Here is a 22344-nt window from a genome sequence, read left to right as displayed (position 1 = left end):
CTAATCATCTTCAGTTGCCAAGAGTGGCCCCACCTGAGACCCCTTTTTCCCCTACACAGATTCCCTGCCCAGGGGCTCCATGTAAGCTGAGGTCTGAGCAGTGGTACAGGAGTGCCTGTCTCCAGATCACTGCCAGCCATGTGAAGGGCCACTGAGGGAGCTGTCTCTGCCTGTTGTATTCAGATACCCTTGGTGAAATGGGGTCCTGGTGAGTGAGGATTTGGCCAGCCCTAGTATCAGCCTCAGCTCCTGGCTTGGCCCCCCTTTTGCTACACCCTGACATGAATCCTCCCTTGATGAGCTGACCCTTTAGTAGGTCTTCCAAAACTTGTTGTGCTCACATAATGCACACTCTAACTAGATCTACTTCTTTTCTGTTAAGATAGAAAACAATCTGCCTTTTAAGCTGCAGTGTTACCCTTAGCTCCCTAAAGTAATACTGGACTTCAGCTGCAGAAGTATAAAGGAAGGGAAATTCTGTATAGGAACACAGCAGGTTGCTAGAGGATTTGATATAGAAATGGTTAAAAATTGGCTTTTAAATTTCTAAAGTACAGTTACGGAGAGGATTTTAAATGGCCACCAGATGTCCTCATTTTTATATAAACATTCAGACTACTATGGACAGGATCTATACTTTAACAGATGAATACCTGTGGTAGCAGATAAAAATCTTCACTTGAGATGACAGACTGCCTTTTATGAGAAATTTCAAATGGTGAATGGTGATTGCAGTAGCACTAGCTATTCTACTCCGAGTTTTAATTTAAACACGGCTGGAAATGTTTTTCCATTGAACTTTCAGAGGTCCTTGCTCCTGGGCTCACAAAAGGCTTCACTGCTTTGGTAAGAACCCTGGTAGGGGCAGTGGCTCTCCAGAGCACAAGCCTTGCCTATGGATGTACTCAGTGAATTTCCCTGGCTTTGCCACGCCCTTGGGTGCCCCAGCACACAGTGGCTCATCCCTGTCAGGCTCGCAGGTCCAAGCACAGCCCAAAGCTTAAGATAGAGCTGATAAGAGGTTTGATTTTTATTTTTTTTTAAATATCAAATGCAAAAGGCTTTTATTGGCTAAATCTGAGGCAAGTAGATAATTAATTCATTAACTTTTAATCCGAAGCAGTCAATTTATTCTTCAGGCAAACACTGCAATCAATACTGCCTGAACTTCAAAACTGGGCAACTTCCTTTATAGTGAGGTTCAATGATGATTCCCGAGTGCTTTAAAACTGTGCCAACAGTCATTCAGGCTAGGATGAAATATGAAAGTTACTGCCTGATTAGTAGGATGATCCCAAAACACAGGGAAAGTGAATAATTGCTGCTAACCTGGTTGGTTGTGCTCAAATCTTTTGAAACCTGGTCTCAATCCAGCCAGCTAACCAGACACCTAATAACTATTCTTTCCCAACAGTAGACTTAGGACCTTCTTCTCTCTATAACATCACATTTCACTTTTGATCCATAATTCCAGCTATGCAGAAAGGAGTTTAAGAAAGAAACAATTACAGACTAACAGTTAAGAAGATGTAGGGAAAACAAGGGGTATTGGGTCCTTCATACCTCACTGCAGCTCTCACACCAAGGCAGTGGGATCAATAGCAACGATCACCATCATGAACAGGATTACTGCTGACAAGCCATGAAGGAAGGGTATATAAATTGATTTCATTGTTTTGTTTTATATTATTCCAAACTCCCTCCTCAGCAATTTTTCACCTATGCTGTTGCTCACTGGGCAAGTGGCAAGGTGCGTACTGCTCAGGTGATGCACAGGACAGGAATGAGGAGCTGACCTAATGCAAATCTCCTGCCTGTTCCCATATTCCTGGACAGAAAACTGACTAATATTTGATGGGTAAATTCCAGTTTTGTTTAAATTGGAAAAAATAATTTTTTCACTAAAGTAGAACATCAAAACCTGAAATCTTCAAAGATTATGAGACAAAAGGGGTTACAATTTTTTGTTTTATTACCACTTAACTGCCTATCCATGGGTATTACCTAGAAAAAAAAAGTTTGACATTTGACACCATAAGGGAGACTCTGAAGAGAATTTCTTTAAAGCATTGCAGTTAAGGAAACACGCACAGATCCATTTTAATAGAACATTATTCATAGTTCCTGGTACCATGAAAAATAATTAATGTCAATGACGCCTACAAAGCAACGTGCAACAGCAGGCCTACCCAGCTGGGGTACGAACCTTGTTCAATTGGCTCTTTAACATTGATCCCTTTGTGCTTCCCAATTCATGGATTCAAAAGTCATCTGCAACTTCCCTGTTCCTGTGTGTGTGAGACAGCACATATGAAAGCTGTTGCTCTTGCTGGGCAGGAACAGGAAACAGCTGATTCACGCTGCAGGGGATCTGCAAATTGATATCAGAGTGGGCTTTTACAGCTTTTTAAACTGACTGTCATGTGAGAGCAGTTAAGTCTAACTCCTGGCTAGAGCATGGGTTTGTAGGAAGACGATAGAAAGGGGAAATGGTATTTACAGCTGTCACCAAAACTTTGGCTATGGCTGATAGGGTGTATCTCCAAAATCATACTTGCTCTAAATATTCAGAAAAGTTTAAATTCCTCATATGAAACATAAAGAGCTCAGCCCAACTTTGCTGCAGCTAAAGCAAACTGTAACCTGCATCTTAAGCCAAGACAGAGGTTTTTGACCAGTACCTTCATTCAACAGCAATTTTATGTGTCCGGCAAGAGCTGTTTTTGAGTAGGGGAACAGCAGCTTGGTTCCACCACAGGTACCCTCAGAGACCTCTGCTTGCTTCAGCCACTGTCAGTGCAACAAAACAGTTGACACCGCAACAAGACCAATTCTGAACCTTCACGGAGCCTGTCCACATCTGTATGTGCCTCTCCTCCAGGGAGGGAAAAGGACCCTTTTGCAGAGGAAGCAGAACCCAACCCAAATGAGAAATTTGAAGTATTCCAAGCCCAAAACAAAACAGAAGGCTATAGCTAGTATAAGAAAATACACAATGCTTCACATCAAGGTAAAGACTGTTTTCTTTTTAGTATGGAAACAAGAAAAAAAAACCCCAAAGCCTTGTGGACCTACAGAAAATAGCTCAGCTATTGCAAAGATGTGCGCAAAGACCAGAGTTCTTATAAATGGTGTTCTATTAAGAGTGATTAGAAATTTATAAGCATTTACTGACATTTCCATACATATCCATCAAGTCTTCTCTCATTAACTACATGTGCCTTTAAAAACAAAGTTCTGCCTTGAGAATATTTCATATGCAATGTATTAATACAAGTATTATCTAAAATGATAAATATCTATAGGCCCTAACATAAAAATATAAATACGCAGCTGATATCTAGGTAAAAATTATCTCTGATTTTTAGACACAATGTATAACAACTTATTTACACGTTACCGCCTAAACAAAAACTGCGACACCCAACTCGGGATTGCCGAGCTACTGCAAATAGGTTTTCCCACGTTTCATCACCAAATACATATCCCACAAACCTGCAGGTGCTGTTGACTGAGTCCTCGGGGCAGTGGTGGTGGCACTGACAGGACAGCTTCTTCTGGGGAGGGGCAGGTGCCGTACTCTCACCGTCTTTTCTGGTCTCCATGCTCAGCTTGCCAGAACTTCGCAAGGGCATGTTGTCTAGAAAATTAGCTCTAAATATAAGAGGGGGAGAAAAAGAAACAGTTCTAGGCTGCGTTGCAAGACTTGAAATGAAGGTTTTAATGTGTTTCTATCCATCAAAATTTGAGACAGTTATTTGAGACAACAAATAACTACAGAGTGGTTTTCTGTAGGCACCTCTGGAATGGTCACCATGTTTGAGGCTTATGGGACCTTGGTGGTATTAGATCAAAGGTGCTGATGTTCAAGTTTTGCTGCTGCCAAGATATATATTGTGCTTTTATTATTATATATTGCACAGCACAGCTTTTCTTCTATTGCATTACACAGGTCAAATCCTTGGTTACACCTTTGAGCTTTCTTTATCTCTACAGCACTTGGCACAATTCTACATCCACTGAACCCCATAAAAATCAGTGGGATTTATGGTACTCCAGGCAGGACAGAACACGGGCATACAAATTAACAAATATTTAACAGAAAGTGATGTTCTTCCCAGTTCAACAATACTTTCTGTGACTGAATTGCGTAAGCACTACTTGGAAAACAAGGAAAAGGGTTAATTTCCGTAAAAAAAGTCTATAAACAAAGTAAAAGACAAGAATGTGTTTTAGAATGAACAATGCTGAAATATATGGAGGTGATTATTTATAAAATATCAGAGTACTGAATCTCTATGGAGCTGGTGGAGTACAGCTGGAGATGATGGTGATAGGCTAGGAGCTGTTTAAGCAACCTTCCCCAGCCTTCAGCTCTACTCATAAATATCAGCTTTCAGTCCTTGTGAATGTTTTAAACCTCAAAGACAAAAATGAGATTAGCATGAAAAGCTTCAACTGGCAGTTCCTCACTTTCCTTTTGGTTCCCTGTAAGAAATCTTACTAAAGGGTCATTTAAAAACAGCTGTCTCCAACAGAGTAGTTGTAGAGCAGGCTTGAAATTCTTGGTTTACTGTTAAGTCTTTAGAAACAATTGGCGTTATAATTATTTTGATTGGCTCCTGAACTGCTGCTTTGACTCCAAAATCTTCCCTAAATCTCCATCATCAGGACTGATATACTGTGGAGCTGACAGAAAATTCTATCCTATTTAGCTCCCCACAGAGGGATGGAGTGGGCAAACAGGCAGAGGTAATGGGAACAAGCAGCTACACTTCAGAGTTTGGATGGCAAGAATAGGCTGAAAGATTCTGAAACAGTGAAAGGCTGGAGGAAGCTCAGGGCTATTCAACCAGTCCATGCCTTTAGGAAGACTAACAAAGTCCAGCCTGTGCTCCTGGGTGCGTGGGACCAGCCAGTGCCTCGAGCACAAGCGTGCACATCATGCCTCCCAGCTGCATACCTGCATACCTCTCCTCTCCTGTGCCAGCTCTGACAGGAAGTCCTGCAAATGGACAGGCACTGGGAACAACTGGCAGACAGGCTTTAATTTTCTTCAGTGTAACAGGAGACATGCAAGCTTATCCCTGGCCAACTCGGAAAAAGAGCTGAAACTTGTTAGCTCTGGGGAAAGTGGGGCTTTGCACATGAGAACATTGCATTTAGAGAAGCGTTAGCTTTTTTGAACATCATAGCCCTTCCACTCCTTGCATACTTCCTGCACAAGAGGTACATTAATAATATTAAGGGGATACACTTGAAAGAGAATCATTCACCATACCAGACTAATACACCTATGAAATACAAAACTCATGCAGCTTGGCCTTTGCTCAGTACCTATGCGTCCCACAGAAACTAACTGGAGTTTTGATTAGCTCACCTTTTTTTAAAGTCAAACCAGAAAATTAGTTACAAAGCATACACAAACTGTGGGCTTGTAACCCTTGTGCCCAACATTAAGATCTAAACTGGATTCATGACACAGCTGGATGTCAAAGTCCCACTTGGCAAAATTAGAACTAAATGCATTAGTTCACTCAAGATGCATTGTGTATCTATATTGTTGTGTACTTGTAGCTGTACCATAAGATGCAGTAGATGCATAAATTAAGAAGAAAAATGCACTGGTTTTTGTTTTTTATAATATCATGATGATACCTTCAAATGAAGCCTGAGTATAACAAATCAACAGATGTTTGCTCCCTGGATCACAAGATTAGGGATTATGTAAATTCTCTTTCAGTCGGCAATTTTTATCTGTATTGCTCTGAATGGGGAATCTTCAACTATTAATATTCCTGTCAAGGATTTTCAGACTTCAAGCTCATGAGGCAACAAAGTGAACTTCAAGCTCATGAGGCAATTGAGTGAAATAGTTTGCTTTGTGCATCATTTCCATGGCTCTTTCTACAAGCTATCTGCAGTTTCAGCAGGGATCTTTCCCCAGCAAGGAGTACAAAGACGAAAGCATTTTACACCTAGCAAAGAAAAAGGGAAAGGTTTAATTACACATTAGATCGTGCCTGAAGATGTTAAATTTAGACAGCTAAATACCTTCTCCACAATATATACAATTGTAGATCATTCCTTTTTTCAACAAATGAATAAGGCAGCCATACTCCAGTGCAATCTACACCCATCCCTCATCAGGGATGTGATCATGAATAGCTCCTGCAAAACTTGCCATAAACAACAATAGCTTACACTCCTAGACCTGGTTGTACTCTTGGATATAATAAAACAAGTGGAAGTTGCTGAATTAGAATCAAATATCTGAAATACCATCAAAGAATCACAGCTGGCTACTTAGAGGCATAGTTTGTTTTTCAGAAAATGCAGGACAAGTAGGCTGGCATTCAAATTTACACTTTCCAAGAGTGGGAAGTAGGAATGTAGCCTAGCATTTTGCTTTCAGCTAATGGCCAGGGTCAAAACTAGTGCGAAGTCATTGCAGTTCACTGTCAAATACATTAAATTGAATAAAAATAAAAGAGTTATGAATAAGACCCTTTCAATCAAGCTATTTTCTGTCTTCTACAATGAAAACATCTTCTCACTCTATTCTCTTGCTCCTTTCATGCCTTAATTTCCTGACTGCTAGCTAAAAGGATGGGCAGATCTTTTGCCACTGAAATTCAGATGTCTCTCCAGCAGATAACCGTAGAACGTGTAAGAACTCTCCTCCCAGTCAGAGTTGAGTTTCAACAAGGTCTTTTGACCTCTATGTCTGCTTGACTTTAGAGCAGAAAGATTTTCAAGCAGTCCCTTCCCCAAAGTGTAACATGTAGGAAGAAACCCACACGAGCTTTCCAGCTTGGCAAGAGGTTGCCCCCGATTTCAGGCATGAAATGCACAGTTTGGGATGGTGAGCAGCTTGCTCATCTTGCATTTGCTTCTGTGCTGTAACAAGCACATCTTGGTCAGGCAGCCTTGGCTCCGTCTAGGGATTAGAAGCCTTTTGGGTTTTGAAAGCTCTCATAAGGAGATATATCCAAGAACCCTGAAAGCAAAGGATTTCAGGCTATTTAAGTTTGGCTGCTTCTTTGCTGTAGCCTATTCTGTTGCAGTCTGCTTATGGTCAGCTTCCCATTGAACTGAGCACAGCTTGGGAGAACTGCAGAAAAACAGTAGTATCAAAAATAAGGTTATTGTAGTCTGCTGAGAAACTTACTAACTGCACCAGGGAATTAATCAAAACAGTTGAAAGCTTGAAGGTCACCATCAGAATGGTATACCTTCATCAGATTTAGTTGGTTTTCTCAGCTTATCTCTCTTTTTCCACTAAAATTCACCGACATGTACAAAGCACCTTCCATGACAAGGACTGGCAGTCAGCCACCATGGCTTTTACTTTCCTCTATAGGACTGGGACCACTGAAAACTGTGATGTGATGGCCTCTGTTATCACTCTGTACCCGAGAACTGGGACTGTGTGCAGCACGCTACTATTGTGTTTTTTCCAAATGTGTGTCTCTCTCTCCATGCTTTGAGCTCCTTTATGGAAAGGTACATCTACAAAGATCCTGAATCTAGGAAAAGGAAAACAAGGAAAATAAAGTGCTGTAAGATGAAAGTCATTCTCATAGTCATTCAGGATAATGCTAATGTCTAGTTTAAAGCCCTATTAACCTCCATTGTCAACAAATCATCCTATTTGTATATATTCTTCCACTTTACTTCCCATCCCTCCTACACTTCATGGTAATCTGTGAGCACTAAGATTTGCATCCAAATACTAACTCTGTCATGTGGCAAACTCTTCCATGGCATTTCAATTATTTTTGCTATCATTTTCTTAAAATGACTGAGACATGATTACAGATCTCCACAATCACAATGAAGTAACTACCAGGATGAATTATAACATGGTTTTAAATAATGTTGTTGTTTATTGGTTTGACAGGTTTGTAGACAGTGGTACCTTGCACACAAAAGGAAAATCACCTATTTAAGCTTTGCATCAATTCAAGTAGGTGCAAAAAAAAAAAAAATCTGGTCTAGAGAGCCCATCTCTTGTGTACATTCAGTCCTCAAGATCTCTGCCACGGCTGCCAACGAGTACTTCAGCCCCTGCCAACCATAGCCATAGTTATGTGATTTGGACAGAAATTTCCCCACTAGAACCTGGAAAAAGCCCAGTAACTCATTTCACACTGGCTCACAGCCATCAGATGGTAATGACTTTTGGGCACTGCTCTGATTCAACAAGTCTGGTAATGTAGGAGGTGAAAAGCTCTTTATTCTGCTCCTCTGCATTCTGTAGTTTAAATCTTAAGCCATCCTGTTCCTGGAGGATGAAGAATTAGCAATAGTTATCTCAACAGACTGACTTCTGTGCCACAGCTGTGTGATTTATGTGCTGTCTATGCAGTGAGAAAGCAGATCTCCCATGACCTTGCATGGGTTTGTCAGGAGTAAAAGTCAGACTTGCTCCTTCCCAAAACAGATGCTAAGGGCCACCAACAAGCATTTTCAGGGAAAAAAAAGTGTCAGAGTCTGTGCTTACATCTTTCAACTTAGGGTATTTGAAGCCTCAGATTGATTCAATATCATTCATTCATATTTTCCCAGTCTAACAACAACATCTGGCTAGCAACAGCACCCACTGACTGAGAATGATGCTTACTGCTTCAGAGAAGGTACACACCTAGGAAGCTTTACACATCATGGAATAGCTTTTTCAGCTGCTGCTTTGGACTGGAAATTAAGGATATTCATACAAAAGTGTCTGAACAGTAACTGAAAACAAAACAAAGCAACCCACTCAAACTTCAGAAGAAAATCAGAAGTCAATTTGATGGAAGTGTTAGAGGGAAATTTAAAACCATAAGATGGCTTCATTTATGCCCTGCATTAATCTACATAGTGCACTTTTCCTCAAAAAAGTCTTTTATTAAAATACAAAAGTATCTTGCAACACCCTGCTAGAGTTTCCTATGCCATATCATAAACCACAACCCCATGACTTCCCCCCAGGACACAGTTATACCATCAACATGATTGTTTTAGGAGAAGGGGAAATAAGTAACTGCTAACTCGCTCTACTTTACAGTCATCAGATAAAAGAATTTCCATGGGATATTTTTTGGCAAATAGTCAGCAATGAAAACACAGCACAGTTAAAGAACTTGAAATAAATTGCACCTCTTAACTCAGCCTGATCTACTGTGTAAAATAGTCAAGAGGTAACAGTAAAACACTTTTTTATTGGTGATAAACATATAACAGAGAAGGAAAACTGGATCAAGATAGTTTCCTTTGCTGGATATTCAAGGCTACAATAAAACTCAAGAAAAAATCAGATGTTGACCTGCATATTTTTGGTCTAAAAACACAGTAAACAAAATCTAGCAGTAATACACCAGAAAAATGAAAACAACATGCTTTCCTTTTCAGTGTGTGACTATATTGCACTAGTAAGCCCTAACTGAGGTTGGTATCAATCAGTGTTTGAAAATAGCTGTACCTTGATATATATTTACTGTAATAAACTGGACATACTAAAAAAATTGTAGCATTGTGGGGTTTGTGTATGATTTACACCATTTCCCACCTACGCTGGATTTCCTGTACACCAAAGTATATAGAACCTACACATTGCTCCTTCTTATCTGTATATTTCAAAATTTGGGGTCATTTTGCTTCTATTCATGATGCAAATAAAGTTTAAAATATATTGTACTTTTAAACAATCCATCAAGGTAGTTTGTTTAAAAACTGTTTCTGTCTATACTCATAGAATTGCCACTGAGTGCCAATATAGCTATATGCACAGAGCACCACTTTAAACAATGTATTTATTTTTCAGAATTAGTAGCTAAATAGTTACATTCAGCATGGAATGTAATAAGCTGTGACAAAGCCACTGAGAAAAGGCCCTTCAAATTAATACCCATACCATACTACTCGCAACTTAACACAAAGGCTTCAGTGGTGTCATTGCCCATGGAAAATGAACATGTAATCTGCTGTCTACCATTACATCACAGGAGTCTCTGACCCAAGAGATCGTGGTAAAGGAATGCTGGAAGGAAGACCTTCCCTTGGTCAAAGAGGATTGGGGTCTAGAACACTTAAGCAGAGATCCACAAGTCCATGGGCCCTGATGGGATGCATCCATGAGTGCTGAGAGAGCTGGCAGACACCGTAACAAATCTCTGAAAGGTTGTGGCAATCCAGAGATGTGCCTGAGGACTGGAAGGAAGCAGATATCACCCCAGTTTTCAAAAAGGGCAAGAAGGAGGACCCAGGGACCTACTGGCCAGTCAGCCTCAGCTGAATCCCTGGAAAGGTGATGGAGCACCTCATTCTGGAGGCCATCTCTATCCACATGGATGACAATAAGGCGATCAGGAGTAATCCACATAGATTCACTAAAGTTAAATCACGCTTGACCAATCTGATTGCCTTCTTCAATGAAACCCCTGGATGGATGAGAGGACAGAAGTGAATATTGTCTGCCTGAACTCAAGCAAGGTTTTCAACACTGTCTCTCACAACATCCTCATAGGCAAACTCAGGAAGTGTGGACTGGACGAGTGGACAATGAGGTGGACTGAGAGTTGGCTGAACGGTAGATCCCAGAAGGTTGTAATCAGTGGCACAGAGGCTATTTGGAGGCCTGTCACTAGCGGTGTCCCCAAAGGTTCAATACTAGGCCCATTAACTTATTCATCAATGACTTGTGTAAAAGGGCAGATGTCTCCTCAAGTTTGCTGACAACAGAAAGCTGGGAGGAGTGGCCGATATCATAGCATGCTCTGCAGCCCTTCAGAAGGACCTTGAGAGGTTGGAGAGATGGGCAGAGAAGAAACATCTAAAATTCAACAACAGCAAATGCAGGGTTCTGCACCTGTGGAGGAATAACCCCAAGTACCATTATAGACTGGGGGCCGACCCGATGAAAAGCAGTTCTGCAGAGAAGGACCTGGGGATCCTGGTGGACAATAACCTGTCCATGAGCATCACCTGAACAAAACAGGGGATGGAAGTTAAGGTACAAAGATGTGAAATGAGCAGCCTGGATATTAAGCTACAAACAGCAGAGTTTGTGCCACACTCTTCGCTTAGAAAATTTTTATTAAAAAAAATAGAAAGATTGCTGTTAACATCCAAAGCTAGTTAGTTCTGCTTCTAAGCTGCAAATCACCACATAGACTTGCAGTTCTCAGCAGCAAACACCACATGCGACCATCAGGAGACTATGCAAATATCACTACAAGCGATCTTGAAAACTCTCCTGAACAGTAGCAACAGGGGAAAAAATACGCAGATGGGAAGCAATGCAATGTGACACCGTTGCTACTAATCTATGCTTTGCTATTTGATCTTCAGGAAAGCAGCAAAGATTGCACTCAGTGAGCTGTAGATTTTTACTTATTATCATTTCAGATGATATTTAGACTGAGGCATTCAGACAATGGAATTTGAAAGAAACAGCAATAGACAACTTTGATCCTGTGGCTCTCTTAGATATGTTTAATAAATCATTGTCACTCCTGTTCCCTTTCCCAGTTATAAGAAACACAAGAGCACCACACAGTTAAGACAAAAATAGCACCTGGAAGATAAAAATATCAGCTAGCCATTCTCGCCCCAAGATCAAAGACTGCACCTGTATATTAAAATATAATTACATGCGCACATGCCATGCTTGCAGAAAACAGTGCCAACATTATTCAGAGGTGCCAGCGCCCTTCTAACTGACTGGGTCTGGCTGTTCGCGAGTAGATGTGACATAACCCCAGCTCAGCCTAAAGAGCAACCTACTTCACAAATTACTAACCCCTTTCTAATTCCTACTACATTGGAGTCATTCCCTCTCACTTCTCATAAGTATAAATTAAACAGTGTAGATATCTACAAAAACAAAACTGTCATATAGCTATGTTATGGCATAAGCATGGTATATTTTTACTGGCTTTTTAAAAATTTACATATATATATATAAAACTTTATTGATTAGCTTATCATGCTTCTCAAATCAGGGGGATGATGCTTCCTACCAATTTCCCTTCCCACTTTTCCACAAGTGCCTATCTATCTCCCAGAAGGACAGATTATTTAGTGTCTGAAAAAGGAACTAGTATATTTTGATAGTTTTTCATGGATGAATGCCAAATGCTTCCCCAAATCCCACGTGATTATGACACTCTCAGCAACTAACTGTTGCTGAATGAAGTGCTCAAGGATCTGCAAGAATTTTTCTGCCTGGAGGTAAATGCCACCCTGACAGGCCACCAGGCCAAGCAGAGTTTTAAGCAATTGAACAAGTGACAGTATAAATTCCTGCCCTGTTAAGCTGCCAAGGCAGGGACTGCACTGAACTGACTGCCGCTACTGTTGGCCTCACCACACACGCCGCGCAGGGATTTGAACTGCACGTGTAGAAAGTGTAAGCGATAAAGAAGATCTTTGTGTTCACGAAGGAGGGCTGAGGCACAAATCTTATCTTCTGCAAACATGGCCGAATGCAACAGAAAGTGTCACTGACTTATTCACTTTGACAGAAGACAAATAAATCCATTTAGAGGGGGAGGAAAGCATCTCTACTGCAAACCAAAATTAATTGCGTGCATGGAACAACAATAATTAATTTTGATCACAGACGTAAGAGCTATGGTTTTCCCGAAGTGTTTGAGTAGCCTAAAAGCATTTCCCTGTCTGAACGCCTCAGAGCATCTGCTGAGCTGGTGTCTGGGCAGGAAGGAGGTGAGTGCCACATGAGCCAATGGCACTGCCACCAAGCCATTAACCAGTCCCCACTGGCAGGCTTCCACTGGGCTCTCTGTAAGAGGATGAACCAGCCGTCAGCCCCACTGGGTTTGCTCGCTTTGTTTTTTTCCAATGTCATATGGATATATCTTCACAATTACACTTCATAAAGAACCTCAAACTCTAAGAAAGAAATGTGAATTGCAAACATGCTTGCAAACTTGTATCCCATGTGTTCTTCTCCTTGACCAGAAGTTTTCAAGAGCTGCATGACCACCTTTGTCTCATTAGAATTCTCTACAGATTTCTCTACAGTTCTAGTAAAACGTAAAACTTTTTTTTTTTCAGTGCCCAGCCATATATGGACAGTGATGAAAAGTTTTAGGAGAAAAAGTACATTTGTTTTTGACTATTTTTTCAATTTTTTCAATTAACTGGTATTTGAAATGTATAGAACAGATGCAGCATTTTAAGAAGCATTACTGACATACACATGCACCATATATTGACAAAATACCTTTAAAATTAGACAGAAGGGTGACTATTGCTAAGGCTAAAATCAGTCTCAGCTCCATAATTTATCCTCACAAGGCAAACCTGGCATCAAAATTGGCCTATTATTGCCAAAACTTTTAATTAATTTTTAAATTAAGTTAGTTTTTAAATTAACTTCAAATTCAAAGATTAATATAAAAGGACATTTCATGAGAAAAAGTGAAACATCCTTTTAAATTCAATATCAGGCTGAATTCCAATTAGTAGTTCTTTCAAAATCTCTTTTTTCCTCAATCCTCCCCAAAAATGGAAACAGGAAATCTTTTTATTTATCTGCAGTATTTTCTCTGTAAATCTACCACTTTTCTCCTTAAATCTAAACCAAGTAAAGCGCACCTAAAGGTTTCCAGCAGACTTCTGATGCCATACAAACTCTGACCCACAGTCCAAGCAAATGAATAGGAAATCTCCAGTATGTGTGTGTGTCCCTGCAAGAAGTGAAGCTGCAAACACAAGACTGTGCATCATGAGCATCTGGCTCCCTGTTGCCCCATGGGGCAGCCCCACATCTTGCCAGCACACCAGTGATACTGCTTTTTCTTCAGTCATGCATTTCCCTTTTTGGCCTTTCTGCAGAACCCACTGAACTTCATTGTTTTCCTTTTTTTTTCAGTCTCTGTAGTGTTCTGCTCAAACCAGGGTTTAAAAAAAAAAAATCAAAAAGAAAATAAAAGAAAGACAAAAGAAGAAAAAGAGAAAAAGGCGGGGGGGTGGAAAGCACAAGTGCTTTGTGAGCTGAAAAGCTAAGCCTTCTACTTACACTGGGTTTCCACGTGCTTGCTACATCGCTGCCAGATTCCCTGAAGATGAGAGTCATGTGAGGAGGCAGAGGGTGGCTCTCAGGGCTCTGCTAAGCAAACACAGCACCGTAGGCTGGGCTAATCCTGCACCTGTGGCGTGTTATTCAGCAGTAAAGAAATGTAGTCCAGACTGCCTCTGCTTAATATGGCTCAGCTGTTTCTCTCTGTACTCTCTTTGATTGTAAGCTGGCAAACAATATTATTTCAGCCAGGCGCAATGGAATATTCAGGCTACATAGGATATGACAGTAGAAAGGTGAAAGAAAAAGAAAATCCTGGAAATACAAATAAAACAGAGATTCTGAGCACTACAAAATTTGTAATTATTTCCAGATGGCTGACAACGGCTTCCAAGGTCAGTATGTGAAATGCTGACTGAAGCTGGAGCCCTCTGCTCCTCACCTCTCTTTAAAGCGTGTCTACCTGTGATACAGAACACACACCACAACAGCCTGGCCCTCATTTACCCAGTTCAATACATATTTGCCAATGAGCGCAATCACAAGAAGGTTTCAATGCTTTTTAGGATGCCCCCAGTTTACTTTGTAGGCAAAACAAAAATGCCAGTTGAGAACAGACTATTAAAAGAAATGGTATGCAACCAGCAATTTGTGATTTTACTTTCAGAGAAAGAGCCACCGAAGAGACCATGAAGTTGCTACCAGGATACATAGGCTTTATAATAGCACGTTACCAAAAAAAAAAAAAAAAATTAAAAGGGGGGGGGAAAAAAAGAAAAAATAGGAAACTTGACAAAACTGATACAAACAGCATCAAAATTAGATCTTGTAATGGAATAATTGCAAGAATTTCACTCTAAGGTAGAGTATATAACAACTGAGAGTGATTTATGATCCTGATATGTACTGTACAATTTGACTAACCACTGTTAAAAATTCCATGTAATTGTGATCAACATACATATATATCTATATATATATATAAACCAAAAGAGTATTATTTAAGAACAAAACTCCACATATTAATATTTCAGATACTTGAAATAATTTAGTTAACTTATAATTTTAATGCAAAGAAAAGTAAGCTAATAATTGGAATTTATTCCAGATAACGTGGTCATAATATATCACACCCCCTTCACATAACATCTATCACTTCCATGGTGTATGTAACTGTTAGAGATGACCTGTAGCTACTGTAACTAATGCTTCTTTCTGATATTAAGTTGTAAACATCAGACATTGCAGTCAGAACATGCTCATGGCATTTGTACTTAACTGCTTTTCTCTACAAAATGATACTATGGTTTCTACTTCGTCATTACCTAACCTAATTCCATGTTTGGCAACTGGTAATGAAAGAAAGAGGTATCTGCACATTCAGAACTATGTATTCAATTTCTTGTTGGGAGGTTTACTGCAGCTGCTGTTTATCACTGGGATTATTTCCAAAGAAGTAAGACCTTTATTCCCTATGTGAAAATGCTCAAAACTAACCTGTGTGAACTTTCAACTGGTTTCATATAGAAGAGCTGACTCTTCAGGATGCTGAGTGAAACAAGTATGATATCTGGATATTTGATTTGATCACAAAGGAAAAGGTAAGAAACAAGATTTTATACACCATAAACATTTAAAAAAAGTTGCCTCCAATTTCCTCTTTCAAAAAAACCACATATATTTGCAAATACTACTTCCTTTTTTTGGAGCTTTACACATGCTTTTTTAAAGCTATTTGATACTAGCAGAGACAATGATTCAATTTTTCCTCCTCCATATTCTTTGATCTGTTCCTGCTGCATCCCTACTTTAGAAAGCTACTGGTACACTCTATCAAGACCACATATATCACATGAAAACGATACACAACATGCAAACTTGCACAAACACGATGTTGTAATATGCTCTAGCTAGAAACTACTTGGACTGCATAGTGGTGCTCCTGGCAGCAATTCACATCCCACCTCTTCAACTCTGAGGGCATCCTGCTCATTCTGCCTTGTGTCTCCTGCAGCTCATTCATGGGAATGTCCAGTAAAAACATCTTCAGAGTGGTAAGTAGTGTTTTGAATTTCCTTTCTTTGCACAGTGTGGCTTTTGCACCATATCTGGTGTTATCCAGACTGTGCTCCACACCAGCCTGCTGTTCTCCTGCCAATACAACGCTCAAAACCTACTTTTAAGATAATACGAAAGCTCAGAAAAACAATGAACAACATGGAAGCTGGAGCATAAACAAGACTGATATAAGTTTCTTTAAGTAGGAACAGCTTTCATATACAGTTCTTTTTACAACCAGTCACCCACCTAAATGTTTACATTTAATCGGCTTTCAAAACAGTGGACTAGACTGTGGAGACATAGGAATTAGGTACAGAGACCGCTTTGTATAACACTATCTGAAATTCACCTAAAGCCAGCAAAAGCTGCCTGCTAGATTGACTATTTGAAACCAGAACATTGTGCTGGCTAAAATTCTTCAAGGTCAGTATCCACCTCACAACACCTATATTTGCCATTTCCAATAAATATTCTTCTTGCAAGTTAAAAAACCTCAGGAAAAGATCATATTGACAGGCTGACAGAGTATAGAAGAATACTGATGCTTAATGCCATGAGGCATTGTTGCTTCCTATAGTATTTAAATTTGATGGATAAAAAAGGAATTTTTGTTCCCAAGGTAATAATAATAATAGAGTATTACTTATGGGTGGCAAATCTACTTCTCTTTCTTTCCCCTTTCTCTTCCCAGAGCATGCACTTAACCCTATTACAAAGGAGCCTACCGCTTTCCACTCAGGAACTAACCCAAAGGTCAGGAAAATAAAAAAAAGTCATCTTTCTTTCATTAATAAATTAAAATGTCATATAAAAAGCCCTAGAAGAAAATATAGTAATTGCCAGCTGCCTAATTATTTTCTCATCCTCTTCCAGACCTCAACACAATGCCTCTGTTAGGCTGCCTGCCAGTGATGTTTGGAATATTAGAAATATACTCAATTTCTGCGAAGACTTTGTGTTGCAAACTATGCTCTGATGGGCATAACTGAAGCAAATATCAGAGTAATCTGATACTATTTACCTTAAATTATGAGGGAAGCGAGACTACTGTGTGCCGTCAACTCACCCTTGGGTTTTTACTCATATTCATAGAAGAACAGTTCAGTAATAAGAGGTTAGAGGTGGCTGAGGACAAGTTTTGTTTCCCAATTAACACTACTGAGCCATGAAAGCCTTGTCTACTAGGCGCCATCACATACAAACTATCCTCCCACTGCACAGGGCCCTTGCTCTCTGCAGAGTTCAGTGTCTCCTAACTTGCTCAACAGTGTAAGCAGAGGGATCATTAGTTATGACTAGGAGAGTCTAGGAGATAATGTTGACTCTTATTTCAGGAACTATTAAGCTATAAACACTGCTCTGAAAGCCATTTATCTGCATTTTAAGATAAACAGAGAAGCTATTCAATTAAGTAGTCTGCAAGAAATAAGATACAGATGCCAAATCGAACAACTTTTAAATTCCAAAAAAGAAATTCCGTTCATTTAATAAGCACAACTTTATACTATAAAATTACTGACATGGAAGTTCATAAGCAGCATAGCTTAACCACTCCACTATGTCTGATAAAAAAAAAAATACAAATCGAAGTGTAATTACCAAACAGTTATATCCAAGCAATCTAAATTACATGCACTTACAATCTGCAAGTTACTTCCGCAGCTGCCAGTTATGAAGTACAGTATTATGAAGTTGCAATCTTCATACAGCAGTATTTACATTTTATCTCCACATCGCTACAATTTGAAAATCAGATACTATCCTACACCTCCACAAATGAGATAAATGCCGGAGCTGTCATGCTCAAATCTGCACTTGCTAAGGAGAACATTCTTACTGAGATAAGCAAAAGAGTATGAAATTAATTTCTTGAGTGTTGCCAACTAACCAAATTTTTTAAATTAACATTATTCATCTATTTGGACGTATCACTATAAGATCTTTAAGGTACTAGTTCAATGAAATTAAAAGCAAAAGAACCAACCTCAAATCACTAAAAAGCATACCCACAAAATAGTTTCCAGTATCTTTTAAAAAGTTGTAAAATACAAGGCATTCTAACTGTCAAGGAAAAAGAAGAATTTTTTTTTTTTTGGTCACAAAAATTAAAAACCTGATCTTTCCTCACACTTCCAGATGCCAGAGATTTTCAAGCCAGCTCTGAGGTCAGACAGGGGAACACACAGGTGCACCATGCATCGGCAGCTGAAAGCTTGCAAGGTTGTGCCGGAATCTGATCTGCCCCCCCTTCCCCACATTCCTGCCAGCATTATAAACGTTCCTTGGAGGAATAATACCCTAATGCGGACTAATTTTCCGCAAACAGCCTCAGGCTTATTAAACCTCTTCTTTATCAGCATTGTTCAAAGCAGTTTTTCTGGTAATATTGAACTCTCTTATGCCCATCTAAAAAGAAAAGAAACTCCTTTTATGTTATCTCTAGTATCATTTCTCCTATTCAGGTCCACTGGCACCACACAATAGATTCAATAAAAATATTCAGTTTCATCATATGGTAGTAATGTCCTAAAGACTATGACATGGATTAAGAGAGAGAGAGGGGGTCTGTTCCCATAAATAAATATAGAGATCACTCTCCAAAAAGAATTTGATAGATTTCTATGAGTGACTCATCTCAGCAATCAGGCAAGCTCAAGTGAATTAGGAGGACAATATTCCTAAAGCAGGTGTTTTCCAGGACCTGCAATTCTTCAGTCTCTAAATGGCCTTTTACCCTTCCCTAAACAAATTCTTTTACCTTCATAAATAACACACAGACTTTATTAACATGAAAAGTCTTTTCCATTACAACAATTAAAAAATTTGAACATGCTATTACCTAGCTTCATCGTGGAGCCAAAAAAAGAGCTAGTCTGCATTCAAGTGCCCTGCAAAGCAGCATAACCTAAGACTGAGGCTATGATCTGCAAAAACCAAAAGTGGATCCTCTTCCCAAAGTGATGAATACCTATGTCACTTTATCCCAGATGCTCCATAATGCACCTTGCCCATCTGCGAATCATGGATGTGAACAATTATGTTCTTTCAAAAGCATTTCTGGTTTGCAGATGATAATTTTTATTACAGGACTGGCAGAAGAATGCCATCTGCAAACATTCCTTCTTCCCCAGCTCCATTCAGATTATCCTGAATGGCCTGAAACTCCAAATGCAGCAAAAGATAACAAAATACAGAATGGAGATGCAGCCAGAGGATATCTGCCCATCCTAACCACACAATCTAATAACAATTGAAATGATAAAACCAGTTGTACTGTAAATTGTTACTTCTGAGGAAAACAGCAGATCAAACAGTGCTGTATTTTCCAGTGTTTCTACATGCTGTTCAGTGTAAAAGCATCCAAAAGAGATTGCCAAGAATATGGACACTGGGAAAAGGAATGCAGGCACAAGCACTGGGGGAAGGCAAGCCATGCATCCATGGTCTTTCATCAGTTCAATTCCAGCTAGTAGGGATATTTTGAAAGAAATATAAACAAACAAATATATTGTTTATGTATTACATATATAAGATACATATTCTACCTAAACATAAAATATATAAATAAATAAATAACCTGTGAGGGCTCTAAATTGATGAAACAAAGAGTTAGTTGCACTGAACAAATCACTGTGGAAATGAAATTATTTGAAAATTAAAAATACTACTACTGTTCAATATGACAATGCCATTAGCAATTTAAGTATTCAAGCTATGGTCCTCACAGTCATTCTTCTCACATGCACAACGAACACAAGTCTGTGATGTAGCATTTTGATCACACGCATTTAAGTATAAAATAAGGAAATTAAATGAAAACTGCTATTTAGGAAGAGACTTAGAAACCAAGCCGAAGCAACAGCCCTATGCAAGAAACCAGATGCTCCCCCCACGCGTAGCTCAGTTACTGACCTTGCTGCAGAGACAAACCTGCAATACTGCCCAGTGTGTGTGCTCTGATGACCATGTGGTGTCAAGCACCACAAGAATGACTGCTTATGTTCTCCATATCATGCTGAAAAGATCTAAGTATTGTATTTTACACCATTTATAAACGAAAATAAAGCAATGTTTCCTATATTTTATTATTCTATTCTTCTAATAATTCTCTCATCTTTCCCATTTTTCCTCAACCTACTTCCTCCACAATGTTTTAAGCGTTTAATTTCTTTTCCTCAGTTATTTTTTTTATATATTTCCTTCTTTTTTTACGGAGTTTTAAATAAAACAAGTTTCCTTTCAAAAACTCAACTCTCCCCCCACTTATATTCTTCTGCCCCCCGCCCAGTTGCCTTTTTTGTGTTCTCTTCTATAACCTGATCTGTCTTCCAGCCCCTCACTCCCCCTGCTTTCCAAGGATGCTTCAACAAGCTCATCGGTATTTTTTCCTCTTCCTCTCTCACTTAAGTTCTTCTCACCTTTTGAATGATTTACGTCAAAACTATCTGACCTCAGCTCCTTCCTCCGCCTTTGTGCATCTGACTCACTTTCCCATCCCTTTAAAAACACACTCAAGATGAACTCCCAATCCCAAGCCAGGCACCTCTTGCTCCCAGCTGGTACGTGCCTGTACACACAGCAGACATGCAATGAGACACACACAGTCCTCTACAGGAGGCCAACCTCTGCATGGCTTTTCTGCTGGTCCTTGTGCTCCCCTGGGAGGGGGTTTCCCTCCGGGAAGCATCCCAAAATGACAGCCATGTATCAAGAGCAAGGGCAAGAAGACACTGCTGCCTCTCAGAACGAAAACCAAACTGGACACAGGCAGCAGCCCCTGATACGGTGCACTGCTTGCCAAATCAGCACCTGACATGACAAACTGCCTTTTCTTCCTTGATCAACTTTTGCAGTTTTGTTTTTTTCCAGCTTTGGTACACTTTCTAGAGAAGATCCAAGTAAGATAACTGTTCACTTATTTCAATGGAGTTCCCAAGCTTCCATTAATCCATTAAATTGAATTAGAAACCTAGACTTCAGCAAAATGCCAACAAAATACAATATCATGGCTGTTCTAGACACCTCACACGAAATTGAAAGGAAGTGGCTGTGCTCCTCAATACAAATTTAAAATATCAAAAATAATTTCTTCTTTCCCTTTTCTTCTTTTTATCTATCTTAAAGAGATGGAAATTGTCATCCAGCTGAAGTTTCATTTCTTTCAGCTCCAGTCAATCTCTAAAAATACTTCAAGTCATAAGAACTAGGGGCCTATAGTAACTATGCATTTCAAGCTGAGATGCTGTGTGATTTCAGAGAGAAAGAAAAATATTTTCCCAAGCTTTCAACTTTTCATTTGTATAAAATAGTTTATTTTACAGCCAGGTAAAGATGTAAAATTAAACTTCTCCACTAGTGTAATGTACTGTAAGTCACTATAAATACTGTTACCATAACTAAATGCATGAATTGTGTGACATTTTCCATCAGAAAATGTAAGGGAATAGATGCCAAATATAGGGTAAAAGAATATAAAAAGTCAGCTTTCTTCTATAAAATAGCAGAATTCTTAAAGAATGTGTTGGTGGTCAAGCCTCTGACAAATAAGACGTTGTTTCTATGCTACACATCCTGACTATTGGTCTGAACAACCTTAACTAAGAAATAAGGAAAAGTCTTTGGATATTCTGCAAATAAGCACAGGGATTATTATTTTCTCATAAAGTCAACTGAAATTACTCCCTCCCAGCTTGTATTTCTTATTGATATTCTTTTAATGCATCACTGCTAAATTAACTCCCTACACAACTCTGTAATAGAGAAGGGATTTTCTGAAGTCCTTTCCTTGCTGGTGACCGTACCAGAAAAAACAGCCAGTATCACTGAGTTTCAGTCAGATGAAGAAGGAAAAGGGTAAAACCAGCTTTTAAGGATGGATGTGATAACTGCAGACATTCACACTTTCCTACATGTAATAATTTTTATTTCTACACTGCTTTCCAGTTGATTTACCCCAACACAGAGTTCATATCTTTCACCCTAAGTTACCACCGTGCTCAAGGAAACATATTTAAAAGATCTAGTAATACATTCTGCAGAAAATCAATGTAAATACTTAAATATGTGTGAAATCAAAAAATACATCAGAATTAATAATTTTCTTCTATTAGAAACAGAAATGTTTCTTTGGAATACTGCAGGTCTGCATATTGGAAATGCCTACTTTGTTCACTGACAAAAATGACACGTAACACAGATGGCACAAACCCAAGAATGCCAATCGGAAATTCAGCTGCAACTATGACTAATGTTTG

The 22344-nt window shown here is 39.3% G+C and overlaps 1 protein-coding gene across 2 annotated transcripts in view; it reads right to left on the bottom strand.

Moving 5' to 3' along the window:
- Positions 1 to 22344, bottom strand: part of BMPR1B (bone morphogenetic protein receptor type 1B) — a 245707-nt gene that overhangs the window by 29815 nt on the left and 193548 nt on the right. For both annotated transcript variants that reach the window (XM_039382657.1, XM_027731783.2), the window contains exon 2: positions 3496 to 3654. In XM_039382657.1, the coding sequence (XP_039238591.1) occupies positions 3496 to 3635 (140 nt within the window). In that variant the 5' untranslated portion in view covers positions 3636 to 3654. The remainder of the gene's footprint in view (positions 1 to 3495; positions 3655 to 22344) is intronic.

This window comes from Pipra filicauda, unplaced genomic scaffold, assembly GCF_003945595.2.
Source record: "Pipra filicauda isolate LSUMZ 115617 unplaced genomic scaffold, ASM394559v2 scaffold111_size4109106_pilon, whole genome shotgun sequence".
Lineage (NCBI taxonomy): Eukaryota > Metazoa > Chordata > Aves > Passeriformes > Pipridae > Pipra > Pipra filicauda.
The sequence above is the reverse complement of the archived record's forward strand: the minus strand, read 5'-3'. Positions and strand labels throughout refer to the sequence as shown.